Consider the following 23,486-nt stretch of genomic DNA (forward strand, 5'->3'; position numbering starts at 1 on the left):
CCATGGTCATATCTGCCTCCTATAGAACGTACTTCCTGTTCAGGAGATTTCTATCGGCTCCTCTCAGGAACATAAGGACCAGCTCCAACATGTCTCTATAACATCACAGCAGAGCCCTTATCTCCAGCTCAGCCATGTTGGATCCAGCATGGCTCCAGTTGCATGTCGTTATGATAACAGTGAAGCCTAAGTGCTGCCTAATGGCTTCAGTATACACTCCTGGGCTGGATATGTGTGTAGCAGTGTGAGTGTGTTTGCCTGGGTGGCAGTGGGTGGAAGCTATAAGCTAAGTGCACCTGAGTGAATGAGAGGGGAGTAATGATGCTTTAACAGGACTGATGTTGACATGTGACGCTCTCATTGGAGCCGTTCAGGTTTCATATGTAGGCGATAGCGGTGAGAGTGGAGAGGAATCGACTGTCAGGAGGCTGCTGAGACTCAACAATCAAGAAGTGTGAGCTGGGCTAGAGCTAGCTGAAAGCTCATCTACCATGCTGTTAGCTAGCAGGCAGGGTTGCCAGGTCTGGTCGAAAAGTCTAGCCCAATGGTTGATAAAAACTAGCCCAACACAGAAATTCAACATAAGCCAGTAAACCTTTAACACACCATGTATGTTATGCTAGTGTGTAAACCCACGGACAAAAAAAATCTAAATGTGGCAGACATAAAAAAGTAGCCCAATAATGCTGGAAAACCACAGACCTGGCAACCCTGCAAGCAGGAACACAAAGTCCACATGGTAAAATCAGATGGTTAAAAAGAAAAGAAGCTGTACCATGAAACAGGAAGACACTTTAAACCTTTTTCCCTCTTATAGACCTACAAAGCATGACTTTTACTCACTGGTGGGACTTATGTCCTGGATTTTACTGTAATCGTCTCATAACCCTTATTGACCTTTTGCAGACACATGACCATTAAATAGACGATGTAAGTGCTGCTGACAATGGGCTGCTGTGCATTTTAGTTGATGGTTTTGTTTTAGGTGCATTCAGGAGCCAGAATAGTAGCAGAAAGTAAAAAGACAAAGCAGTAAGCCTACTTCAGACAAATGTCAGGGACTCTGGAAAATGAGTAGAGTCACTTTGAGGGTGCTGACAAACAGAAAACTTGTGAAGATTAGACTGAAGGAGGCCCTTCTGCATCAATGAGCAGAGATCTCACAGCATACAAATCCCTCTTTGTTGTCTTCACCAGTACCTCATTGTAAAAAGGGATATTTTGGGATTTTTGAAGGTGGGTTGTATGCAAGCAGCAACCTTCAGTCCTGAAAAATAAAGCCATTTATTGTGGGCGCTCGCCATACTGCACAAAATTACAATATGGCGAGGGCCCACTAGAGGCTGGCTGCAGAAACACGGGAAGTCACGTACAAACTAAATGCTTAAAGGCCGTTTTTACACTAAAAATAAATGTGTTCACAGCATGGTTGAAAAAACAAAAAGGGTCTCGTTAGCTAATGTCTTCATGTGCTCACACTGTACGATAAGGTGAATTTTTTTGTAATACAATTGTTTAGATTATATTTAGGAAAAACCTCACTGCACACTGATTGGGACATCTCATTTGATTGACAGATAGCTTGACAGGCAGACGGTACCACCAGACGGCTAGCTTTAGTGCTAGCTTAGCTGACAGGAAGTCGAGCTCAGTGGGCGGGCTCTTGTCTGCGGTCAGGTCGATCCAAATTTCGATTAAGACAGCGATTTCAATATGGAGGCCGCCATGGATTGGCTTCAAAAGCTGTTAGAAATCCGCCTATTGTAATCAAACAGCTGACATCACACAGGCTTTGTCCAGTTCTTTTTTCCAGTCTACAGCCGTATGAGTTACCTGGCTATAGTAGTGGCTGAGTCTCCATCTGTCTAAGTTCTTCTTTGGTGCACTGGTTTATACAAGTATCCTCTCGTATCCTCAACCACTCAAGCCCAAATCCCTCTTTTTATCTTTGTTTCAGCCAGTGTTAACTTTGTCGACTAAAACTGACTAAAAATGTTTGTTGACAGCCGTTTTTTCATGACAAAAACTAGACTAAGACTCACAGAAATAGATCTGTGATGACTAAAACTGACAAATACTAAGTTTGGTTTTTATCAAGATGACTAAAACTAGACTAAAATGTAAGGTAGTTTTCGTCAGACATTCAAAATCTGTGATATTTGTCCACTGTGGGTAAATCTGTCAAAAAACAATACAGCTGTATCTATTCTGCCTCACAGCAGGGTGCAGAGAACACACCACCATGATTTGGCACCAAATTTAGACAAGGAAATAAATGCATGGACTAAAAGTAAAGACTGAAATGTGAGGATTTTTTATGGACCAAAACTAGACTAAAATGTTTTGAGTTTCCGTCAACTAAAACTAGACTAAAACTAAATAGTATAGAAATGACTAAAATGTGACTACAACTAAAATGCATTTCATTTAAAGACTAACACTAAGACTAAAATTAAAAATAGCTGCCAGAATTAACACTGGTTTCAGCTCTGTGTGGTGTTGCCGTCCCTGTAGACTCACACAGCTGATCAGGGGATAATAGTGCGCTGAGGTAGAAGAAGACAGAATGCCAAAGTTGCATCAAAAAATAGTGCCTAGCACTGAGGCTTTTATTGGGGGGGAGTGAAGTGCTTCATGTTTTATAATGTAGCGTCCAAATTCCAGGGTACACCGTCATCCCAAAATTGGTCAATTTCCACAGCACACTTGACGATCTCTCATGACACAAGTGTGCCAGACCACAGGCCTACACAGGGTACTACAGGGACTTTGAACAGAGTGTAACTCAAAAGATCTATAGGACACAGGATCACGACATCAGATCCAACCATGGTTCCCTTTGACTTGCAGGATTTTTGGCTATAGAAATTCATCTATAAAGCCTCTCTGTCATAGCTATGTGCCGTGTCAGGTCAAGTTTTAAGTTTGTCAGGTCTCGCTGGAGTCACACCTCAAGTCTGAAAATCACTCCAACTTTAAATTTTTGTTGTGTAATGTTCCTTTATGAGTCACTCCATCTCCTCGACCCTATCAGTCGTTTTGCTTTTAAGTTTGTTTTTCCTCCACTTACCCGGTCTCCAGGTCTGACCAGTGGTTCCTGCTTGGTTCCCAGTTTGTGCAGCAGGTTGTACGCCACCTTCACACTCCTGGACCACAGTTTACCTACACAGAAAAAGAAAAGAATCAGTAAACAAAACCAAACAGCTGTTAATTAGAGAACTGCAGAGAGAGGGGGTTTGAGATGACTGAACTGATGAGTTGAAAATGCAAGCTTTTACTCTGTAAGATGTCTAAAGGGACCAAAGAGTGGGAAAGATTTTCAAGCCCTATAAAAAAGAAAATGCGTTGACTTTTTCCACATGATTGTAAAGTTGAAACAAAGAATGAAATCATTAGTCCACATATGCAAAGGATTACTGCATCGACATCACACTCAGTGTCTAAAAACACATTACGTCACCTCACAAGCAAACTGGTACAGTTTTAAAGATTTCATAACATCCAGAAAACCAAAATCACCTCGAGGCCGCTGTATAATTGGATCCATGTACATTCAGCAGATTTGAGGAAGTCATACGGCCACATCAGCTCAAGACTAAAAGCATTCTTGTGTCTCATCAGAGCTCATGCAACTTTATGCAATGAAATAAAATCCCTTCCAAAGTTACAGCACTCTCCCTGTCATATCACACTCCTTATGTGTATTTATTGAAAGAATATAACAAAATCACTCCGATCAGTTGCATTACCTTTGAGGTGTCGTCTTCTGTGAGTCTCATCTCATGACAATAGAATCAATTTCCATCCTTTGCCTTCCTTTCTCTCTAATTCAGACTGGCAGATGCAGATATTATGCATGAGCAATCCAGCGTGAATTCCTCATTGTTTTTCACTCTAAATGAGCTTTCTCTGATGTTTGTCAGAGCTAATGAATTGAAGAAAAGGAGAGCTTTGGGGTCCCGTGAGGAAAATAAATGGCAGAGAAAGAATGAAGTCGATCACAAACAGAGTGAGAAAAAGTGAAACTTCAGTTTATGAATAGGGTAATAAAACTGGATTTCATCGATGAATACTGAGCCAAGAGCTACAGAAAACACCCAGAGGTGTTCTCAAGAAGTTCATTCTGGGTTTGAGACTTAAATAGGGCTGCTGGAAAAGTTTGGGAAAGTCTAAGGCTTTGGGACTACAGCCAACCATGGTGAGAGCCATTGCCCACAAAAGGAGAAAACTTGCAACAGTGGTGAACCTTCTTAGGAGGATCTGGCCTACCAAGATTACTCCAAGAATGCATAGACAACTAAACCAGGGACTCCACCGAACCAAGCTGAGAGCCATTGCCCACAAATGGAGAAAACTTGCAACAGTGGTAAAACTTCCTAGGAAGCTGGGCTACCAAAATTACTTCATGAGTGCATAGATGACTCATCCAGGGACTCAACGAACCAAGTTGAGAGCCATTGCCCACAAATGGAGAAAACTTGCAACAGTGATGAACCTTCTTAGGAGGGTCTGGCCTACCAAAATTACTCCAAGAGTGCATCAGCGAGTCATCAGGAGGTCACAAAAGAATCCACAACAACATCTTAAGACCTGCAGGCCCCACTGACTCAGTTAAGGTCACAGTTCATGATTCATCAACAAGAAAATGGCATCATGGGAGTGTTCCAAGGCCAAAACTGCTGCTGACCAAAAAGAACATCAAAGCACGTCTTACATTTGACTAAAATCATCCTGATGATCCCTAAGACTTCTGGGAAAAGACTCTGTGGACTGACCAGACAAAATGTGAACTTCCTGTTACATCTGGATTAAAGTTAACACAGCATTTCAGGAACAGAGACCAGCAATCAAACATGGTGGTGGCAGTGTGATGGTCTGGGGCTGTTTGGCTGCTTCAGGACCTGGACCACTTGCTGTGTTTGATAGGACCATGAATTCTGCTCTCCACCAGAAAATCCTGAAGGCAAACATCTGGCTATTTATGACCTCAAGCTCAAGAGCACTTGGGTCATGAAGCAGGACAATGATCCCAAACACACCAGCAAGTCCACCTCTGAATGGACTGAGAAAACCAAAACTAAGGTTTTGGAGTGGCCTGGTAAAAGTCTGGACTTAAATCAGATTGAGATGCTGTGGCACAACCTTAAACAGGCCGGTCATGCTAGAAAACCCTCCAATGTGGCTGGATTAAACAATTCTGCAAAGAAGAGTGGAACAACATTCCTCCACAGTGATGTTAAAGACCCATTGCCAGTTATCACAAACACTTGATTGCAGTTGTTTCCTCCAAGGATGGAACAACCAGTCATTAGGTTTAGGGGGCAATGACTTTTTCACATAGGGCCAGGTAGATTTGGATGGCTTTGTTCCCTTAATAAATGACATTATTTAAAACTGCATTTTGTATTTACTCAGTTTATCTTAGTCCGATGTTTGTTTGATGATCTGAAACATTTAAGTGTGAAATCTGGAAGGGGGCGACTACTTTGTCACATATAGCTGCTACTAGTGGAGGATGGCTGTGTTAGAATTTCAACAAAGCTTTCAACAGAGAATTTGAGCCCTAAATGGTGAACATCTCAAATTCAAAATAAGACATGGACACTATTTTCTCTTCACACTTAGTCTAACAGTTATCAAAACAAAGCGTCTAACATCGACCTCTTTGTACTGATGGACAGCGGGATAGCTTGTTTTTCTGTCCATGAAAGCCTAAAACAACGTTTAGATGAGCCGCCGTTGTGATTTCTGCTTCAAGGACACTTCAGCAGTAACAGTCGGCACCCTGGAGGTGACATTCATCCATCCGACTGCTAAAAAACAGGTTCAACAATCAGAGGAGAGGAAAGAAAGAATCTCCCCTGCTGAATAGAAGAGTCTAAATCAGAGAGCTGCAGCTTAATCAGGGTGGTTCTGAGCAGAGCAGGGGTCTGTTTTTAAAGTATGACATGACTCAGCCTCGCCATAAATACTCATCCAAGAGGCTTTTGTCCTCTGAGGAGAGGAGCAGGAATCATCTGGTTTAACCTAATTGAAAAGGGTTGTTTTTGTTCTAAATTAGATGATTGCTGCTTGAGAACATCAGCTACTTTCAGAACAAAAGTGGGTTTTACTGGAGGACAAAGGATCTTTTTGAGCGCTTGTTTCCCAGCATAACACACACTGAGGAATTGTAAATATCAAACATGTTTGATGTTCACCATTCTAGATCAGACTCCTCCAACAGAATATCCCACAATAGCCAATGAGAGTGAGCAGGCCAGGAAGCCTCACCAACCAGATGTTGCACAAACATGAAGGTGAACAGAAACAGAACCACCCTGAGCTGAACCGAATATAAAAAAGACCAGCTTTGGTTCTGCAAGACAGGGCACACAAGTACAGTACTGATGTCAGAGTGCCTTCAGGTTCTTTAAAATTCACCTCACTTTCTGTGAGTGGAATCTAGCGAGTGTGTGGTCTTGCAGTCTGGCTGAACTGTCTAGTGTGATTGGAGAATTATAATGTTAGCCAGCTCGCAAATTCTTTATTGACCTTGTACACAGTCTGGTTGCGCCGCAGATTTGCTCTGACCAACGGCATGTCCTCGCCAACTGGGTCCAATCTTCCAGCAGACAGAGTTTGAGTGGGAATAAAAAAGAGAAAAATGACAGACAGCGCTGTTTTGCATGTCCAGGGAAGAACTAATTTTTGTTTATCTGCCTCCTGTTTTGATGTAAAGTTGCTCTAGTGGTAGGATAAATGATCCACAGTCTGATTTTGAAGTTGAAGTTCCCATTCCAAGACATTTGAGCAACATGCTCTTATGCTAAGACTTGCAAATGTGTCTTAGAGTCACCATCTTAACTAAGCATGGATACACATGATGCGAGACAGCTAAAGTCTATCATTATCCAACCAAGACATGGAAATAAACCAAATTCTGAAATCAAATTCTTATGAAAATGTGCAACACATAAAAATATCTTCCAGGCAACATTGCTGTTTGGGTAGGCATTGTGGATTTACACGTGCCCAAGAATAAACTCAGCCCCCTTTCTTGAGCAGGGAAGGACTTCTGGCATGTGCCAGAGAAGAACTACACATGCTGTAGAAAGACGGACACGAAAGGAAGCAATATGCTCCAGAGCGCAGTGCATATAGACATGAAAAGCTATAGCCATTGCAATTTGATTTTATTTGCCATAAAACTGAAAGAACTTTTTCAGGGGATTTAAACACTCATAGAGTCATGAAACCTACATGAAAAAAAAAAATAACAACAATAATAATTTGTAGGTAGGCCTGGCTAACTGGCCCAATATGGACCTGAATTAACCTGACACGCCAGATGGATTTGTTTCACACATCCATCTGGTAAACTTTCCATAGATGGTGTTTGGGAAAGGGCAGAGGCTTTGAAAAAAAAATCAGAGGGCTATTGGATGAACATCCTGTCACATCTCTACAGGCCAATCAGAGCAACAAAACATGTGATGTCATAGCCCCAAACCAAAGTGCGCCCCTACCGAGGAGTAAACTCAATAGAGAGCTGCATAACTCGAACTGTGGCAATTGCAGACATGCCAGTACACAACTTTTGTCATTTTTGAAAAGAAAACAACTCACTGCTGTTCTTTGTTCTTCTTTTAACAAAGAAATGTCATCAAATTTTGATAAAACTGGCGCTTTAGCAGCATCCATGCCATAATTGCACCTGCCTCCTCGCTGCTTGCTTACACAACTCTGCCTCACCTGAAAGTACTGCCCCTCGACGCTGATCGGTCCTGTCACTTTCTAACGGGGCCCAAGCAGTTCAGACGGGAGCTTTGTAAGATGGATTTGCCAGTAAGAAACACAGAAACGGGCGAATCCATCTGCTTTGCAAGGATCGACCTGAATCAGGTTAAATGCTAGATTTCTAAAGCTGGTGTGCATATGTATGATGTCAGGACCTGGAATTTGGCAGTGGGATAAAAAGCACTCAGTTATTAACAGCTTTCAGTCACCGTACCAATGTGGAGGCCTTGAGGGCAAAAAGAGCTTAGAGCAGAGGCAGCAACTATTGACCGCTATGTCAAGCTTCAGCACCAGGCATTTTAATTTTCCATCTCCTCCTTTCTGAAATATTACATTGACAAAAGTCAGACCCTTTACTCAGCTGAAGCAGCCTTTGCAGCAGTTACAGCTTTCATCTTTTTAATGCGAAGCTCTGCACACCTGGAATGGGGGACTGTCTGCTATTCTTCGCTGCAAATCCTCTCAAGCTCAGTCAGGTTGGCTGGGGACTGTCAGTGGATGGTTATTTTCAGGTCTCCAGAGATGTTAAATAGGGTTTAAGTCATGGATCTTGCTGGGCCACTTTAGGACATTCACAGAGTCGTACCTAAGCCACTCCTGTGTTGTCTTGGCTGTGGTCTTAGGTTTATTGTCATGTTGGAAGGTGAACCTTTGGTCCAGTCTGAGGTCCTGAGTGCTGAAGAACAGGTTTTAATTGAGGATATCTGCTTCATTTAGCTTTCCCTTAACCCTGACCAGTCATTGAGTCCCTGCTGCTGAAAAACACCTCCACAGCATGATGCTGCCATCACCACACTTCACTGTTGGGATGGTATTGGGCAGGTAGTGAGCGATTTCTCCAGGCGTAATGTTTAGAATTGAGGCCAAACAGTTCAGTCTTGGTTTAATGAGACCAGAAAATCTTGTTTCTTACAGTCTGAAAGTCCTTCAGGTGCATTTTGAAAACTCCAAGTGGGTTTTTGTCAGTTTTGCACTGAGGAGTCTTCTGTCCAGCCACTCTGCCATAAAGCCCAGATCATGGAGGGCTGCAGTGATGGTTGTCTTTCTACAACTTTGTCCCATCTCCACACAGGATCTCTAGACAGAGTGACAAGTTCTCAGTCATCCCACTTACCAAGGCCATTCACCCCAGATTGCTCAGTTTGGTTTGGAGACAAGCTCTTGGAAGAGTCCTGGTCCTGCCGAACTTCTTCTGTTTGGGAATAATGGAGGCCACTGTGCTCTTGGGATATCAGCTACTTTCAGAACATGAACCCAAGAACAAAAGTGGGTTTTAGTTGAGGACAAAGGATATTTTTGAGACTTTTTTTTCCAAGCATCACATCCACTGAGGAATGGTTTGCAATGCAGTGTTGCTAGTTGCAAACTTTAGTTGCACCTGTTTTTCTGGGGCGGTCAGCTGATGTACACGTTTCATTTTGCAAAGATGGAGAGCTATAAAGCCCATGCTGCAGCTCTGCAGTTTCCAGTGGTTGACACTTTTCTAAATTCCTGTTACCCTCTGATTCCTGCATTTATCATGAGTCTAAAAGCTGTGAATCTGCTTTATTTCAACACTGGAGGTTGGTGTTTGATATTAGAGAGACAACTGTGGATTTCTGCTCCAAACCTAGTCTTTGTCTTGCTCTGGTTTTGTAACAGGATTTGTAGGTTCCTGAAATCAAAAAGAGCAGAGGTGCACACAGAGAATAATCAGAGAAAGCGTTTCAAAGAAAACAGAGCATGAGAAGTTTTCACCTCCCCAGCACAGTGAATCAATCAATAAAAAAGATTTTCTGATAAACAATCCGGCTGTGTTGTTTACTGATGATCAAAGCTTTGGAGGAATTTGTTTGATTAGATTTTTTTTTATATGAATAGAAATATGAGTCTCATCTGCCAAAAATGTGTGGGGTTATCTCCAGTGCAGAGCGGTGAGTGCTGAGTTTAAGGAAAGCGGGAAAATTCACTATCATGAATTCTCTCCAGGAGGACGGAGGCGACTCGACAGGAGGAGACAAAACAAGTTTGTCCTTGTCAGATGACATCAGAGAGAGACAACAGAGGAATGAGAGATGGAGATTTAGATTCAGCACTGCACAGCAAACACACTCTCAAACGCTCACACAGCCTCACCGTGTTGTTGTCTCTCTGGTGGAGGACTCCCGAGCGCTGGCTGAAGACATTTCACAGTCTGGTGAGCACTCATATCGTCTTATCATCAGCAGCAAACTCACAACACACCAATCAGATTGTTCCCTCACACACATAAGCTGTAGACCTGAATAAAAAAGCTGATGCAGAGGGGATGATGCAGCGTTTATCTTCTGGGTTAATCATTGTGTGAACTCAAGTGTGCCCAGAAATAAATAAATCAAACTGCAGTCTTGTACTTTTAATGCAACATCTATTTAAATTTTCCTTACATCACATTTCAGAGGCAAATATTGTTATTTTAACTACATTTTCAAACAGCTGGACACATGGGACAGTTCAATAAACTGCTCCAGGACCTGGACCACTTGCTGTGATTGATGGAACCATGAATTCTGCTGTCTACCAGAAAATCCTGAGGGCCAGCATCCAGCCATCAGTTCATACCCTCAAATATGCTAAAAAAAAAAAAAAAAAAAAAAAAAAAAAAAAATCAGGAATCAGAAAAGGGGAAAAAACTTAATTTGTGGCATTGTATGTAACTAACAGATCTTATCGTACTGTATTGTATCCAATTAAAGTGTTTCATATTTTATCCTATAATATAAAATTAAATGGTACTTAATCATAAAGTAAAAAAGTGGTGTGGTATGCTATGGGATGGGATGGGATGCTATGCTATGTTATGCTATGCTATGCTATGAAATGGTATGGTATGGTATGGTATGGTATGGTATGGTATGGTATAGTGTGGTATGGTACGGCATGGTATGGTATGGTATGGTATGGTATGGTGTGGTATGGTATGGATAGTATAGTATGGTATAGTATGATATAATATGGTATGGTACAGTATGGTATGGTATGGTATGGTATGGTATGGTATAGTATAGTATGGAATGGTAAGGTATGGTATAGTATGGTATAGTATGGTATGGTATGGTATAGTATAGTATGGTATGGTAAAGTATGGTAAAGTATGGTATGGTATGGTATAGTATGGTATGTTTTGGTACAGTATGGTATGGTATGGTATGGTATAGTATGGTATGGTATGGTATGGTATGGTATGATATGATATGGTATGGTATGGTATGGTATGGTATGGTATGGTATGGTAAAGCATGGTATAGTATGGTATAGTATGGTATGGAATGGTATGGTATGGTATAGTATGGTATGGTATGGTAAAGTATGGTATAGTATGGTATGGTATGGTATGGTATGGTATGGTATAGTAAAGCATGGTATGGTATAGTATGGTATGGTATGGTATGGTATGGTATGATATGATATGGTATGGTATGGTATGGTATGGTATAGTATGGTATGGTATGGTATGGTAAAGCATGGTATAGTATGGTATAGTATGGTATGGAATGGTATGGTATGGTATAGTATGGTATGGTATGGTAAAGTATGGTATAGTATGGTATGGTATGGTATGGTATGGTATGGTATGGTATAGTAAAGCATGGTATGGTATGGTATGGTATGGTATGGTATGGTATAGTATGGTATAGTATGGTATGGTATGGTATGGTATGGTATGGCATAGTATGGTATGGTATAGTATGGTATGGTATGGTATGATATGATATGATATGATATGATATGATATGATATGATATGATATATGATATGATATGGTATGGTATGGTATACTGTGGTATAGTATAGTATGGTATGGTATGGTAAAGTATGGTATGGTATGGTATAGTATGGTATGGTATAGTATGGTATGGTATGGTATAGTATGGTATAGTATGGTATGGTATGGTATGGTATGGTATAGTATGGTATAGTATGGTATTGTACGGTATAGTATGGTATGGTATAGTATGGTATAATATGGTATGGTATAGTATGGTATAGTATGGTATGGTTTGGTATGGTATAGTATGGTATAGTATGGTATCGTATGGTAAAATATGGTGTAGTATAGTATGGTATGGTATGGTATGGTATGGTATAGTATGGTATGGTATGGTATATTATGGTATGGTATGGTATGGTATTCATGGTATAGTATGGTATAGTATGGTATGGTATGGTATGGTATGGTATGGTATAGTAAAGCATGGTATAGTATGGTATGGTATGGTATGGTATGGTATGGTATAGTATGGTATAGTATGGTATGGTATGGTATGGTATGGTATGGTATGGTATAGTATGGTATAGTATGGTATGGTGTGGTAAATTATGGTGTAGTATGGTATGCTATGGTATGGTATGGTATGGTATTGTATGATATTGTATAGTATGGTATAGTATGGTATGGTATGGTATGGTATGGTATGGTATGGCATAGTATGGTATGGGTTTAGTATGGTATGGTATGGTATGGTATGGTATGATATGATATGGTATGGTATGGTATACTGTGGTATAGTATAGTATGGTATGGTATGGTAAAGTATGGTATGGTATGGTATGTATAGTATGGTATAGTATGGTATGGTATGGTATAGTATGGTATAGTATGGTATGGTATGGTATGGTATGGTATAGTATGGTATAGTATGGTATTGTACGGTATAGTATGGTATGGTATAGTATGGTATAATATGGTATGGTATAGTATGGTATAGTATGGTATAGTATGGTATGGTTTGGTATGGTATAGTATGGTATAGTATGGTATCGTATGGTAAAATATGGTGTAGTATAGTATGGTATGGTATGGTATATTATGGTATGGTATGGTATGGTATTCATGGTATAGTATGGTATAGTATGGTATGGTATGGTATGGTATGGTATAGTAAAGCATGGTATAGTATGGTATGGTATGGTATGGTATGGTATGGTATAGTATGGTATAGTATGGTATGGTATGGTATGGTATGGTATGGTATAGTATGGTATAGTATGGTATGGTATGGTATGGTATGGTATGGTATGGTATAGTATGGTATAGTATGGTATCGTATGGTAAAATATGGTGTAGTATAGTATGGTATGGTATGGTATATTATGGTATGGTATGGTATGGTATTCATGGTATAGTATGGTATGGTATGGTATGGTATGGTATGGTATAGTAAAGCATGGTATAGTATGGTATGGTATGGTATGGTATGGTATGGTATAGTATGGTATAGTATGGTATGCTATGGTATGGTATGGTATGGTATTGTATGATATTGTATAGTATGGTATAGTATGGTATGGTATGGTATGGTATGGTATGGTATGGCATAGTATGGTATGGTATAGTATGGTATGGTATGGTATGGTATGGTATGGTATGATATGATATGGTATGGTATGGTATACTGTGGTATAGTATAGTATGGTATGGTATGGTAAAGTATGGTATGGTATGGTATGGTATGTATAGTATGGTATAGTATGGTATGGTATGGTATAGTATGGTATAGTATGGTATAGTATGATATGGTATGGTAAAATATGGTGTAGTATGGTATGGTATGGTATGGTTTAGTATGGTATAGTATGGTATCGTATGGTAAAATATGGTGTAGTATGGTACGGTATGGTATGGTATGGTATGGTATGGTAAAATATGGTATAGTATGGTATGGTATGGTATGGTATAGTATGGTATAGTATGGTATGGTATGGTATGGTATGGTATAGTATGGTATAGTATGGTATGGTATGGTAAAATATGGTGTTGTATGGTACAGTATGGTATGGTATGGTATGGTATGGTATAGTATGGTATGGTATGGTGTGGTATGGTAGGGTGAGGTATGGTAAAGCATGGTACAGTATGGTATAGTATGGTATGGTATGGTATGGTATTGTATAGTATGGTATGGTATGGTATGGTATAGTATGGTATAGTATGGTATGGTATGGTATAGTATGGTATGGTATGGTATGGTATGTTATGGTATGGTATAGTATGGTATGGTATGGAATGATATGATATGATATGATATGATATGATATGATATGATATGGTATGGTATGGTATGGTATACTGTGGTATGGTATAGTATGGTATGGTATGGTATAGTATGGTATGGTATGGTATAGTATGGTATAGTATGGTATGGTATGGTATGGTATAGTATGATATAGTATGGTATGGTATGGTATGGTCTGGTATGGTATAGTTTGGTATAATATGGTATGGTATAGTATGGTATAGTATGGTATGGTATGGTGTGGTATGGTATGGTATGGTATACTGTGGTATGGTATAGTATGGTATGGTATGGTATAGTATGGTATGGTATGGTATGGTATAGTATGGTATAGCATGGTATGGTATGGTATGGTCTGGTATGGTATAGTTTGGTATAATATGGTATGGTATAGTATGGTATAGTATGGTATGGTATAGTATGGTATAGTATGGTATGGTATGGTATAGTATGGTATAGTATGGTATGGTATGGTATAGTATGGTATGGTATGGTATATTATGGTATGGTATGGTATGGTATTCATGGTATAGTATGGTATAGTATGGTATAGTATGGTATGGTATGGTATGGTATAGTATGGTATAGTATGGTATGGTATGGTATGGTATGGTAAAGTATGGTATAGTATGGTATAGTATGGTATGGTATGGTATAGTATGGTATAGTATGTTATGGTATGGTATGGTATAGTATGGTATGGTATGGTATAGTATGGTACGGTATGGTATGGTATGGTATTCATGGTATAGTATGGTATAGTATGTTATGGTATGGTATGGTATAGTATGGTATGGTATGGTATAGTATGGTACGGTATGGTATGGTATGGTATTCATGGTATAGTATGGTATAGTATGGTATAGTATGGTATGGTATGGTATAGTATGGTACGGTATGGTATGGTATGGTATTCATGGTATAGTATGGTATAGTATGTTATGGTATGATACGGTATGGTATGGTATACTGTGGTATGGTATAGTGTGGGATTGTATATTGTCAGACATGTTTGACTCTAGTTTTATCATGAATCAAGAATGAACTTTCTCTTTCCTGTTGTCTCTGTATTTCATTTATTTGACTCGGCTGATGAGATTCATGAGCACAAACTATTAAATCTAAACCATTAATCTCTCATGAGATGAAATTCTAACAATCCAACAGCCAAAAATCCAGCAGATGCTCTTTGATTTAAGGTGATGATGCTAAGGCCTCCTCTGCTTTGATGAACAGATGTTTTACATCATTATCAGGGAGTACAGACTTCTAAGTTTACCCTGGGACACTCTGTAGTTAAAGACATGAGCTCTTGTTTAAACTCTTGTCCTGGTTTTTACCTTTGTTCAGAAATGTTTACGTGCCTCAGTGATGTTTAAGTGAGTGACTGGGCTCATCTTTAGGTCAGCTTATTCTCTCTGCTGTACGTCAGGGACTCTAAATTCACGCGGGCCTGAGAGAAGCAGCTTTGTTTCACTGAGGCTAAATCACTTTTTCTGCATCTAAAACCAGAGCCATTTTCTCCGCTGCTGTTTGGGAGATGAATGTGTCTGGATCTGAAGACTTCAGCCCTTTAAAAGCGTTTGTTCCACTTTGTATAAAGACTTAAACTGAGGCCGTGAACAGGCGGTTAGGATGTGATGTGATTCAGCTGTGGTGAAAGTGTTTATGGAGCTAAGAAGAAAGAGTTTTCTGTTCTGTGTTTGTGACTTTCTTTATCTTTGTTTTCACTGCTTACTGACAGACTTAAGACTTATTTTCTGTTTTTGTATAAGGAAGGCCTGAATAACCTTTCTTTGGCAGTCAGGGTTATTATATGAAAAGGACTCTTGAAGCACAGCTGGCCTCCAAAAAGGTTTCACACTCAGAGAACATTTTGATAACAACCACTGTGAAAATAATCTCCTAATGTATCTTGATATACGGTAGGTTCATGGACCTGATAAGAATGCTTGTTGCAGACAGAAAATAAAATTAGATGAAAAATCATGAGCTTCAAATAAGGACTGACAAAAAAGAGGATTCATCCAACCATCCATCCCTCAAACCAATCAATTATAGATTAAGCAAGTCATCTATCCATCTATCATCCACCCAAGAATAAATCCATTCATCCCCTAAATAATCCATCCATCCATCCATCCATCCAAAATAAACCCATCCATCCCCTAAATAATCCATCCATCCATCCATCCATCCATCCATCAATCTATCCATCCATCCATCCATCCATCCATCCCCTAAATAATCCATCCATCCAGCCATCCATCCATCCAGCCATCCGTCCATCCATCCATCCATCCATCCAAAACCCATCCAGCCATCCATCCATCCATCTATCCATCCCCTAAATAATCCATCCATCCATCCATCCATCCAGCCATCCATCCATCCATCCATCCATCTGTCCATCCATCCATCCATCCATTCATCCATCCAAAAACAAACCCATCCATCCCCTAAATAATCCATCCATCCATCCATCCAAAATAAACCCATCCATCCCATAAATAATCTATCCATCCATCCATCGTCCATCCATCCGTCCATCCATCCATCCCATAAATAATCCATCCATACATCCATCATCCATCCATTTGTCATTTTATCCATTAATCCATCCACCCTTCATCCATCCACTCACCATCCATCTATCCATCCATCCATCTATCCAATAAATGATCCATCCATACATCCCATAAATAATCCTTCGTCCATCCATCCATCCATCCATCCAAAAATAAACCCATCCATCCCCTAAATAATCCATCCATCCATCCATCCATCTATCCATCCCATAAATAATCCATCCATCCATCCCATAAATAATCCATCCATCATCCATCCATCCATCCATCCAAAAATAAACCCATCCATCCCCTAAATAATCCATCTATCTATCCAATAAATAATCCATCCATACATCCATCATCCATGCATTTGTCATTTTATCCATTAATCCATCCACCCTTCATCCATCCATCCATCCATCCATCCATCCACCCAACCATCAGATTTTACAATCATCCAGCCTTTATTTTGATAAACCCATCCAGTTTCAATGCATTCATTCATGATTTTTTCATTGACCAATTTTGGTCCTATCATTATAATAAAGTTGCCATTAATCTGTCATAAATTTCAATAATGAACCGTTTGTTTATTTCACTTGTTAATCAATCTAAAGAAAAACTGTGAACTATCTAACAATCTAAGTAAATATAAAATGAGCACTGGTGCAAAAAAAACAACAACAATTGGGATCTAGATAAAAGTCTGAAACACTGCTGAATAAAAAAGGGATTCAAGACTATACACATCTGACAACTCTGTGAGGGATGTACTTAATATAAACTTTATTAAAAAACGAATATGTTAGAATTATAAGATGGGGAGTGAAAGCTCCACAGTCTGTTCTGTGATTCAGTAAAATTAAATTCTCACCTAAAATAGTTCATATTTTTAAAACCTGGATCCCGGGATAAAAAAAAAAAAAAAGTTTCTCTCCCTCTGCAGCGCAGTGACTTTCTTGAAAGCATTGTCTCTACACTTTGTTAAAGAGCTTAGCTCTCTGTCTGGCTGCCATTAGTGGAATTATGCTTACACAGCGGGTGTTAAACATTGTTTGGTGCTTCAGTTAATCAGCTGGTGGAGACTCCATATGGGCTGAAATAACAGGAAGTAAATCAGAGAAAAACGGCTGTACTTGTGAATGTCTATGAAAAAGGGCATTTATCAGTATGTTAGATGGTATGTTAAAAGGCTACCAGCTTAAGGATCATCTATCAGGAGAATTCAACCAATAAAAACAGTGGAAATTTTTCCGCTTTGTTTGACCACATAAAATTACTTAAATTGATACAGATGCAAAGCTTGTCTTTGCAGCATTTGTTTGAAATATTCTCCTTCAGTTCTTCATGTTCATTCATAACTTTAGTATCAGATTTTGTGGTAATTATTGAACTTGTGTTTTACATTATCAAACCATTATTGTCTGACTCATCCTAGTGATTAGGGGTAGACCAATTATTGGCCTGGTCGGTTATTAATATTAATATTTGGCATTTAGCCGATTACCGGTATCGGCATTTTATTTCACCAATAATTGGTCAAAAACAATGAATTCAAAGGTGAGCTACTTTGGCTCTACTGCTAGGTGTGTCTTCCTCTCTGGCTTTATTTTCACCCTCTACAGTCTGACCTAATGTCCTGCCCATAACACTATCTGACTGGCTTGATGTCACAACTACCAGCCAATCAATAACAACCCTGGGTATGCTTACACAGGGAGAGTACAGCATCACTACTGCTCGACTGCTACTGTGATTCTCCGCACTGTTTCTCATGTCGACAGAGTTTTCCTTAATTTTCTAACATGCAGTTTTGCTTTTGCCACATTAAGTACATTTTGTACATCATCACAAATACATGTAGGTTTCAAATTTTGCTTATCTTTTACATGCACTACTAATAATAGGTATTAATATCAGCCTTGAAAAACAATATTACTTGACCCTTACAAATGATGTCTGCCCTTTGACTGTGATGTAACAGTGGTTCCCAGAGTACAGGTAAGGACCCCCTGGAGAGGAAGCAGGACACCAAAGGGGGGGCTGCAAGACATCTTCCAAAAAACAAAAAACAATCTAAAATGACTAAAATTAGTATATTTAACCCATTATTGTGGATATGTACAGTGTGTAGAGAGAGTATTCAGACTCTATTCACTTTCTCAATTTTGAAACTGATTGGACATGTTTTGAAAGGCACATGCCTCTCTATACAGGGCCTCACTGAGCAGTAGGTGGAGAAGGGCCTTAGTAAGAGAGGTGACGAAGAGCCTGATGGTCACTCAGACAGAGATGGAGATGGGACAAAGCTCCAGAAGGACAACCATCACTGCAGCCCTCCACTGATCTAGGCTTTATTGCAGAGTGGCTAGAGGAAGCCTGTCTTCATGGGTGGCCATGGGAGTGTATCCCAGCTGGCACTGGGTGAGAGGCGGGGTACACCCTGGAGTGGCCACACTCATATTCCAATTAAGAACCACCAACTAATGTAACGGGAATGTCTTTGGTGGTGGGAGGAAGCCGGAGAGAACCCACACATGCATGGTGCAGCCCAGTGCAAACACATGTAAATATAAATATACTTTATTTATTTTACAACATCCCACAGGTGACCAAAGTGTGTTATAAAAAATCCAACAGCATTAAAAACACACAGCACAAAACAAATCCATAAAAATACAACATAAAAGCCTTAAAAAATACAGACACTACCAGGTCACCACAGTACTAGCTATTAAAAGCCATCCTGAATGAATAAGTTTGAAGTTTTGATTTGTAAAGGCCTAAGTCAGAGATAACACTCATCTCAGAGGGGAGATTATTCCAGAGCCTGGGTGCAGAAACTGAAAAGGCTCGGTCACCTGCCATGTTCATGAACGGTTAAAATCTCAGATAAACAGGATGTATCAAGGCCATAAAGAGCTTTGAAAACAAACAAGTTTAAAATCAAATCACACATGAAAGCTCATTTGAGGTTAGTAAAACTACCCCTAAAGAATCTCAGATTGTGAGAAACAAGGTTCTGGTCTGATGAACCAAGATTGAACTCCATGACCTCAATTCTAAATGTTATGTCTGGAGGAAACCAGGCACCCCTCATCATCTGCCCAACACCATCCCAACAGTGAAGTATGGTGGTGGCAGCATCATGCTGTGGGGGTGTTTCAGCGGCAGGGGCTGGGAGACCTGTCAGGGTTAAGGGAAAGCTGAATGGATTAAAGTGCAGAGATGTCCTGGATCAAAACCTGTTCCCCAGCACCCAAGACCTCAGAGTGGGCCAAAGCTTCGCCTTCCAACATGACATGTGCTTTGAATTCTTTCTGAACGCACTGTATATGTAAAATAGTTTATTTTAGAATAAAACCACAGTGATTAGAGGAGTTATTTTTGCAGCTTGATTTGCATATGACAGCCATAGCATGGGGGTCTGCTGCTCTTAAAGTTGTGCACAGATGCACACAGACATCCACAGTGCATGGCTAAATTTATCATGTCCAATTATTTCTGCAGTATTTACTTGTATTCTGGTTTTCTAGTCTTTGCTACTTTAAATTACCTGGCTATAAAAATAATATCACATATTTTTTTAAAGCTGCTGTGTTATTTTGTGTTACCTTTCCTTTTGGTTTTGCAAACTCAGTTATCAGCACTACATTGGAAGAGAAAGCCTGTTTAAAATCCAAGTATTTCAACATTTTCTTGTCATGTTGCTCTCTAAATCTGTAAATTTAATTTTAGGGATTTCTATCACAACCCAGACAGTTAACATTAGAAATGGCTTATCTTTCACAGCAGAACCAAAAGCGTACTGGGAAAACTTTGAGAAAGTAAACATGGATTGATTTTACAGCGGAAAAATCCTTTTCAGTTATTCAGAACTGTGTTTAAGCCCTGCTGATTTAGCCCCGGTGCTTTTCTTACCGTAGGTGAGCACATAAAGCGGTTTTCCGTTGGTATCCATGGTGGTGAGGCACGGGGCCTTCGGAGAGATGGTGCCCCACCTCTGCAGGGCCGCCTCCAGAGACGGAGGCCAATTAGTCACCACACCCAGCTGCTCGCCTCGCATGGCCACCATCTGAGCCCCCTCTGCCTTGGGCTGGTTGGGATCAGGCTGCTGGACTGAAGGAGGAAAACAGCCAAGTCTTATTTTGTGTTATTTCAATATAATCCACCAGTTTCAGATATTTATAACTGCATTCACTAAATGCTATATATGTGTTTTCTTCTGGATAACAGCGATGGTATATCAGTGTTCAGCTGCACAACAACACAATAAGATTCTTTTATTTAAAGCAAATAAAAAATGACTTTATTATGCCAGACTGTTACTTTCACTTTATTTTTTGATTAAGACCGCTTTAATGAGGAAAAATGCATCATATACTGATTGTTATTATTTCTGTATCAGGCAAATTCTTAAAGGAAGGGTATGAGTGTACGAATAAACAGAATACCATATCATATTTATGGCAAAGTAAATTAAATCCAGCCTTTCCAACTGATTCTATCCATGCTTCAATAATAAATTAACTTCTGCCTCTGCAGCTTTTGATGCTGGAAACAAAAGGAAATATTCATCAGTCTGACTGCTTTGTCACTGCGCACATTAGGAAAATGCTTTAAGGATATTATCCTGTTTCATAAATGTTTGTCAAAGCATTCAGAGCACAATACTGAAATCCTGCCAGGGAGGAGGGTTTGAGTCTGAACACAGAAGAACCTGGAGCGCTCTACAGGGGGATTAGTAAAGTCTGTGCTTCAGTGGTTGTACAGTTATTGTAGATTATGTAGCCCTTTGTGAAACTATATCAAAAGTGATAACATGACCTTTTTCAGCTGTTTTTAACATTATTTAAAGGACCCTTAAAAGGTGACAGAGAAAACCACTAATCTTTTAAGTTTTGCTAACGGTGGTGACTTAAACCATTAGCTAGTAGCCTTAAATTATATAGCCTTAAGTTTGGCATCCATCAATCCATCCATCCATCCGTCCATCCATCCATCCATCCATCCATCCTCCCATCTATCCATCCATCAATCTATCCATCTATGCATCCATCATCCATCCATCCATCCATCCATCTATGCATCCATCATCCATCCATCCATCCATCCATCTATGCATCCATCATCCATCCATCCATCCATCCATCTATGCATCCATCACCAATCCATCCATCCATCCATCAATCCTCCCAACCATCCATCCATCCATCCATCCATCTATGCATCCATCATCCATCCATCCATCCATCCATCTATGCATCCATCATCAATCCATCCATCCATCCATCCATCCATCTATGCATCCATCATCAATCCATCCATCCATCCATCCATCCATCCATCTATGCATCCATCATCAATCCATCCATCCATCCATCCATCCATCTATGCATCCATCATCAATCCATCCATCCATCCATCCATCCATCCATCTATGCATCCATCCATCCATCCATCCATCCATCATCCATCCATCCATCCATCCATCCATCTATGCATCCATCATCAATCCATCCATCCATCCATCCATCCATCCATCTATGCATCCATCATCAATCCATCCATCCATCCATCCATCCATCCATCCATCTATGCATCCATCCATCCATCCATCCATCATCAATCCATCCATTGTCCCATCCATCCATCCATCCATCCATCCATCCATCCATCCATCAATCCATCCATCCATCTATCCATCCATCCATCCTTACTTCTTTTGCATCCATCCATCTATCATCCATCCATCCATCTATCCATCCATCAATCCATCCATCTATGCATCCATCATCCACTCATCCAACCATCCATCCATCCATGCATCCATCCATGCATGCATCCATCCATCTATGCATCCATCATCCATCAATCCATCCACCCATCCATCTATCCATCCATCCATCCATCCATCCATCCATTCAATCTATCCATCCATCCATCCATCCATCCATTTGCCATCCTACTGTCATCTATTTATCCATCGTTTATTTCAATAAATCCATTCACACATTCATCCAACTGTACATCCATCCCTTTTTAATATGCATGCATCCTTTCATCATTTTCATACATCTTTTCATTATTTCAGTTAATCCATCCATACATGCGTTAAACCATCTGCCCCTTATTTTCATGCATCCATCCATGCATCCATCCATCTTTTCATCCATTATGTCCATTAATCCATAATTTTGAACATCCATCCTCCATACACCCATCCCTTTTATAAATCCATCCATCTATTCATCATTCATCCATCTGCCCCTTATTTCGATGCATTCATCCATTCATCCATTTCTCATCTTTTTCATTCAGTTTTGGTGTTGTATCTGTTTACCTAGTGTTGTCATTCTTTGGCCTTATTTTGTTATTTTGCCTCTTCAGCTCTTACCTTTAGCCTTAAATATCATCACAGAAACATCAAATGAGCAGTATCAGGAAGCATGAACAGGAAAAATTTAACGGATTCTGTTTAAAAGTGTATTTACCTTCCAAGAGCTCCTCAAAGTCATCAACAAAGAACTCTCTTAGCGGTGGCCGTTTGGGTCTCTTCAGAGTGTTGACGAGTTGTTGGATTTTGGCTGAAACTCTGCTGCTGACTGGAACACCTGCAGAGGAAAAACACAGAAAACCACACACATATGAATAAAAGAGAAAAAAATTGTGATTGTGCTTCACAGATGTCACATTAACCTTCCACCTACTCTATCCTGAGTGCCGTCTGTAGCTTTATTTGATAAAACAAAGTCTGAAACCTATACTAGTGCCTCTAAACATGACTCTTATTAAAGTTGGATGATGGACTGTGTTTACTATCACTGATCATATCTGCTGTTTGTTACAAAGAAATAAAGTTTTTCATGAGAGCATCCTGCTATTGCAACATATTTTGGCTCAGGACTCTTCCACATTAATTAAACCCTTTACTGCCATTGTTTTTGTCATTTGTAAAGCAGTTATTTCCTTTCATTCCTTTCCAGTTTTTTCTATTGCCTGCTTTTTATTGCTCTCCTTTGACCTTGTATTCCAAAACATCTCTGAATATCTTGGTTGCAAAAATATTTCAGCTGTGTTGAGTCAGTTTGTACAAAATTAA

General features: G+C 39.8%; 1 protein-coding gene across 5 annotated transcripts in view; it reads right to left on the bottom strand.

The window, feature by feature from the left end:
• The window catches only part of dip2ca (disco-interacting protein 2 homolog Ca), a 287,916-nt gene that overhangs the window by 77,779 nt on the left and 186,651 nt on the right, over nt 1-23,486 (bottom strand). For all 5 annotated transcript variants that reach the window (XM_041803007.1, XM_041803005.1, XM_041803006.1 and 2 more), the window contains exons 7-9: nt 22,879-22,998; nt 20,306-20,503; nt 3,071-3,162 (exon numbers count right to left, since the gene is read on the bottom strand). In XM_041803007.1, coding sequence (XP_041658941.1) covers nt 3,071-3,162; nt 20,306-20,503; nt 22,879-22,998 — 410 coding nt within the window. The remainder of the gene's footprint in view (nt 1-3,070; nt 3,163-20,305; nt 20,504-22,878; nt 22,999-23,486) is intronic.

This window comes from Cheilinus undulatus, linkage group 13 (assembly GCF_018320785.1).
Source record: "Cheilinus undulatus linkage group 13, ASM1832078v1, whole genome shotgun sequence".
Classification (NCBI taxonomy): Eukaryota; Metazoa; Chordata; class Actinopteri; order Labriformes; family Labridae; genus Cheilinus; species Cheilinus undulatus.